The 5,890-nt window shown below is 35.4% G+C and overlaps 2 protein-coding genes across 2 annotated transcripts; one reads left to right on the top strand and one right to left on the bottom strand.

Annotated features, from left to right (window-relative positions):
• Positions 1 to 1,879: 1,879 nt before the first annotated feature.
• Positions 1,880 to 3,190, bottom strand: LOC145097776 (oxygen-evolving enhancer protein 1, chloroplastic-like). Its single transcript, XM_079035415.1, has 2 exons — positions 2,888 to 3,190; positions 1,880 to 2,775 (listed from the first exon to the last, which is right to left on the bottom strand). The coding sequence occupies exons 1-2, from the start codon at positions 3,119 to 3,121 to the stop codon at positions 2,020 to 2,022; spliced, it is 990 nt and encodes a 329-aa protein (XP_078891541.1). The 5' UTR covers positions 3,122 to 3,190; the 3' UTR covers positions 1,880 to 2,019.
• Positions 3,191 to 3,329: 139 nt separating this feature from the next.
• Positions 3,330 to 5,226, top strand: LOC145097777 (uncharacterized). The gene is made up of 2 exons (XM_079035416.1): positions 3,330 to 4,057; positions 4,232 to 5,226. Exons 1-2 carry the CDS (start codon positions 4,047 to 4,049, stop codon positions 4,698 to 4,700), a joined length of 480 nt encoding a protein of 159 aa, XP_078891542.1. The 5' UTR covers positions 3,330 to 4,046; the 3' UTR covers positions 4,701 to 5,226.
• Positions 5,227 to 5,890: the final 664 nt, after the last annotated feature.

The following is a 5,890-nucleotide window of genomic DNA, read 5'->3' on the forward strand; positions in this document are numbered from 1 at the left end:
TATCCCGGGAATGAGATAAGGGACGAATCTACCGAGACAGTACATCCTTTCGCAAGGTAGAGGTCGAGCGATTCCTTAATGAGTTTATTTGTTCTATATTGGGAAATGTTGATAGGGTTATATTTCTAGGTTTCTCTTCAAGGTTTGGATCGGTATGACTAAAGGACCGTATATTAATACGAAGGTATTATACGAAAAGGCCTATAAGGTTTTGTCTTATTTGATCATGCATTACATATATAAATTACATTGCATGAAGTATGTTGAAATGAAATATTTTAATCAAATGTTTAATAATGAACTACTTGCACATAACCGAATGACCTTGTGCAAACATGAATATATGATACAGGAAGGCCCGTAAGGTTTGATCATGTTGATGATTTTGCACCTTGTGTTTATATGTTAAAACATACAATATATAATGATTTGTGTCTAAACCTATGTAGCTCATGAGACATTGTTATCTTACCTATGTTTGTTAAATGATATGTATTTCAGTTTCAAGTACTAAGGACTAGAAGATTTGGATAGTATGTTTGTTAAATGACGTGTATTTCAGTTTCAAGTAAGTACTAAGGACTAGAAGATTTGGATAGTATGTTTGTTAAATGACATGTATTTCAGTTTCAAGTACTAAGGACCAGAAGATTTGGATAGTATGGATAGCAGGGAACTTTTAAATGATAGAAATTTGATAGTTTTTATATGTATGTAAATTTACTTGTTTATTATGGTTTGTAAGTTATCATTCACCTACTAGATGTTTTTTAATAACATGTAATTGTTTTGGTTTTTGTGGAACCACCATGAGTATGACTTAATTAAAAAAACATTTTCCAAACTATAATATTTTATTATATGAAAACATTTTAATCATTGTACATGTGTTTAACCATCATTTTCTAACGATATTAGTCATAAGGATCTCCGGTGCAATATTTTAAACTCCCAAGGACTATTGATATTAAAAATTCCTCAAAAAGACTTGTAATTGTATTTTTGTCAACCACAAAGATCATTTATATAATTTTTTCTATTTTTTCATTAGGTTTATTCTCCTCACACATTATAAATCATGTAACATAACTTAACGTAACATAATAAAATAATTTTATATTTAACATTTTAAAATACATGATATCATCTCAATCAACTAATGTTGGTGTATCAATTGGTCATGGGGTTTTTTTAATACAAGAAGGGAATTCTTTATCTTCGAATCAGCATATGCCGAGTTCCCAAGCTTCTCTCGCAGGGTTGTTTGTCATTTTCTTAATTAGAGTACGAAAAATTATAGTTTTGTAATTAAATGAAAACTGCCAATATTGTATTTTTGTAAATTAATCAAGAGTTTACCTTATTAATCTACTATGCATTATCATTTCTTTTCATTCTTCCAAAAAAATATATAATATTAGATATTATAAATATAGAAATGGACACTAAGCCTAGTCCAAATGCACAATCCAATCACGAACAAGTTTGGTTAAATATCGGGTTTTTAAAAAACTGGTTCAGTTTATCTGATCTGATTGGATTTAACCGGATCACATTCTAGTTGTTGGAAACAAGATTAGGACCAAATAATTGAAACTAGATTAAACCACCTCACTTTTGTTATGATCCAAACCAATGAAAGATAATGAAAAAACAGTAGTAAACTAGATTAAACCGCCTCACTTTTTTGGGGAGAAACCGGTTACAAACCAAACTGGTTTTGGGGTCGGAGGAAACCGGTTTATGTGTTTACCCTAAAAATCCGACTCGGTTTGTGGTTAGGACATTAACCCTAACAAGTCTCATGTCCCTAAATCAGAACTTTGTTAGAGGTCAAGACCCTAACATCTTTGGACCAGTTAAGCATTAAAAAGGAACAAACAAAAAAGGATGATAACATTCATTATAAGTATTCTTGAATCTTGATAATATACAAGCAAGAAAATGTCTGGATACCTCGTGGTTGTCAGGAGCAAGAAACACAAATACATTGATGCTAAAAACCAAACATCTATGAGATCACTCCAACTGAGCATACCAAACACCCTGGATTTTCACATCCTTAGGAACCTTGGCTCCAAGATCAGTATCCGAAGGCTGAATACTCTCAAACACTCCGATCACCTCTCCAGTATCCGGCTTGCTTGAAGTGACACTCAAAGTAATCTTTCCCGTTGATGCTGCAACATTCTTTACGTTCTCTTTAGAAAGCTCCTCTTCATCTCCCCTCCCTCCTGCCGGCAAAGCAACAGCATTATCATACCCGGTGGAACCACCTCTACCCTTTGGGTCAAGAAACGACGATCCTCTGTAAGATGGCACTAGAAATTCTCCACTAAAGCTCTCTGGTTTCCCCGATGCTACGAGCTGTTTGATTGTGAATAGGAATGGCACACGTTCACCTCCGGGAAGCTGAACAGTCACAGCAGCGTAGTCGATTCCGTCTTTCTCCTCGAACTTAATGGATCCATCAGGAGACACTTCGAGGGGACCCTCGATCTCGTCAAGGGTGTAGGTCAAACGGGTCATGAGTTTGGTTTTTTGGAACTCGGGTGTAGAGTTCTTGCTTACACCTTCGGCTTTGACTGTGAATGATGTGGGTTCAAGGCAGAATTTCTTGGCGTTGTATTTGCCGGACTTGAAAGCAAACCCAGTAACTCCGCCGTCGATGGTTGGGCATTGGTTAGCTGTTCCGGTTCCTTTTACTTCCATGTATGTCTTGCTTTGGATCTCATCGAAAGTTAACCTTTTTGGACTTCCCTCAGCACTTGCTCCCTGATACAATATCAATATACATGTATACACACTTACGCAAATAAACAAAACAGTTATAATATATACTTGGATCAATATGTCACTAACAGTCAAAGAACCGGAGGAGACATACCGAAACAACAAGGGCAGAAGTGGCAAGAGCGAATCCGGCGATCTTGGCAGCATCGGTGCATTTCTGAGCGAAGTCCTTGAGATCAGCCTGAAGAGAGCAAGACACCCTGGCTCCGGAGGACTCGACACCGAAGGCCTTGCAGATGCTCGGAGAAGACTTTAGCTGCAGACGGCCGGAGACACCCACCTTTGTTGGTTGCATGAAAGTTGCCGCTGCTTGCAGTGAAGCTGCCATTGCTGCTTCTTCCAAACCGAATCGTCGTGATTAGTTGCAGAAAGTGGGATTGAAGTAGGAAACAGATTTGTATGGTGGAGAGGTTTGATGGAGATTTTCTTGGAGTGACGAGATAAGCTGATAGGATAAGGTGTTACTTGATTGGCTGATCTAAAGGTTGTGTGGTGTTGATGTGTTGACAAGTGGCGAATTGAGTTTTAGGATCAAAAAACTTTCACACTCTATTTCCACATGGACTATCGATGACAAGTCATCCCAGCATTGGTGTTATCCAATCACATCCTCTCTATTACAATAATAAGATTTTTGTTATTAACTTGAGATTCTTAAGAGGGGCGGGTGTAGGCAACGCCGGAATGGGGTTATCTGATGTGGCAGTGTCGTAACGACGTCATAACGGGGGAACACCCCCCCCTCCCGTTATTAGATTTATGTTATGGTGTGTGATGGTGGTAACATCTCGTAACGCGTGAAAAATCGGACCGTTTGCAAATTCAACCGTTTAAAAACGGTAACTTTAATAAAAAAAAATTACCAATTACATTTTCATTTTATATATATATATATACCTCATTCTTTTTACTACACATATTTCTCTATATCTATCTCTATTTCTATATCACTCAAAACACAAACACAAAAATCAACCAACTATGAATGAATTTGATCCGGCTCATCCGTACAATGATGATAACGACGAAGACGATTTGTTCGTGAGTATGATGTACCGGTATTACACAGACAACCTACTACAGCCAGATCCAGCTTCACTACTCACGCGACGTGCGACGTTAAATAGAGATCGTGAGGAAGGGCATCAGCGGCTAGTTAACGATTACTTTGCGGAAATTGTGTCTACTAGTCAAGCGATTTCAAAAGAAGATTTCGTTTGTGAAAAAATGTCTTCGAAACGATAGTCAACGCTATGGAAGCAAGGTATTGTTTAATTCAACTTTTATAATTTACAAAATGTCACTTTTAGATAAAATAAATACAAATTTACATGTTTAATATTTAATTAGGTATCGTTTGTTTCAACTTTTATAATTTATAAAATGTTACTTTTAGATAAAAATAAATATAATTTTTACGTGTTTAATATTTATTTAGATATGAATTTTTCCAAATGAGATATGATGCTAGAGGCAAACGAGACTTCACAGAGTTGCAAAAATGTGTTACTGCAATTAAACTTATGGCAATGGGGGAGTCACCCGATTCTAATGACGATTATATGAGAATGTCTGAGATGACCGTACGAGAAAGTTTGTATTTATTAGCAAGAGGTGTTGTCGAAACATTCGGTGACCAATACTTGTGCAAACCTTTGTTGCATGATATGCAACAATTATATGCGGCGCATGAAGAAAGACATGGTTTTCCGGGTATGCTTGGGAGCATTGACTGCACACACTGGAAATGGAGAAATTGCCCCGTGGCGTGGAAAGGCCAGTATTCGAGTGGTCATCATGGAACGTCTTCGTTGGTATTAGAGGTTGTTGCTTCACAAGATTTATGGATTTGGCATGCTTTTTTCGGGGTTACGGGTTCTAACAACGACGTCAACGTTCTCGATTAATCACCGATATTTGACAATCTTTTGTCAGGAAAAGCCCCGGATGCTCCTTTCACAATGAATGGAAATGAATATAAGTTCGGGTATTACCTTACAGACGGAATATATCCACAATATTCTACGTTTGTGAAGGCGTTTCGACACCCAATAGATCCAAGGGACAAATATTTCAAAAGGCAAGAAGGAGCACGTAAGGATGTTGAACGTGCTTTTGGGGTTTTGAAATCAAAATGGCACATTGTTGAACATGCGACGAGACCTTATGAGTTAGATACTCTATGATATATCATGTATGCATGTATCATAATGCATAACATGGTTGTTGAAGATAAAGGACGCAATATTGCAACGTATTCTCCTACGGAACCAAGACATGTGCAATTTCAACCAGGGACATCATAATATTTACATAGAGTGGTTGATATTCAAGATCAGCGAAAACACAAGCAACTCCGTGAAGACTTGGCGGATTACATCTATGTTGGTCACGAAGATGAAGATGAATAGTTTTAGGGCAAAAAATGTAGGTTTTATCATCTTTTTTTGTTTTTTTGTTTTTTTTAGGTTTTTAAATATTTTTGTGTTTTGTTGTGATTTTTTAATGTTGTTTTTAATTAAGATTTATTAAAATTTTATTTTTTACTTTTCAAATATAAATAAATAAAAAAACAAATTCGAAATATAGAAAAAAAACATCAAAAAAATAGAAAATAATTGGTGTTATCACATGTTATTTGATGTTGCCCATTTCCACCTTGGGTGTTATAACACCATGTATGAGTAGGATGCTGACATGACACCTTTTGGGTGTGGTAACATGTGATAACATGTTGCCCACCCTTAATAGTCTAATATATATTTTAAAACTAACATAAAGGAAATTATAAAATAGAATCAATAAGTAGTAATTAACTTGTTAAAAAATCAATCTGTAAAAATGAAAAAAAAAATCGTAAGATACATGGATAAAATGAATACATAAAAGTCTTTGTAAGAGAATATTTTTCTAAAAAAAATATGTAAAAAATGATTCAAATGTTAAAGAAGTTGTAAAATATTTCTTTTATGACAGATAGAAAATAAATCAAACACATTATTTATAAAATATGTAAAATGAAAGTTGTAAAAGTATTGATGTCTAAAAGTTAATGATACTCAACTATCATTGTTGTAAATAGTTAGTTACTCTTTTG

This window comes from Lactuca serriola, chromosome 4 (assembly GCF_051521515.1).
Source record: "Lactuca serriola cultivar US96UC23 chromosome 4, Lser_US96UC23_V15, whole genome shotgun sequence".
In the NCBI taxonomy this organism is placed as follows: Eukaryota; Viridiplantae; Streptophyta; class Magnoliopsida; order Asterales; family Asteraceae; genus Lactuca; species Lactuca serriola.

Excerpts from the sequence above, each read along its gene's own strand:
- LOC145097776 (XM_079035415.1), bottom strand. The coding sequence starts at position 3,121 with ATGGCAGCTTCACTGCAAGCAGCGGCAACTTTCATGCAACCAACAAAG. Across the intron at positions 2,776-2,887 it reads CTTCTGCCCTTGTTGTTTCG|GGAGCAAGTGCTGAGGGAAG; the intron begins GTATGTCTCCTC and ends ATATTGTATCAG.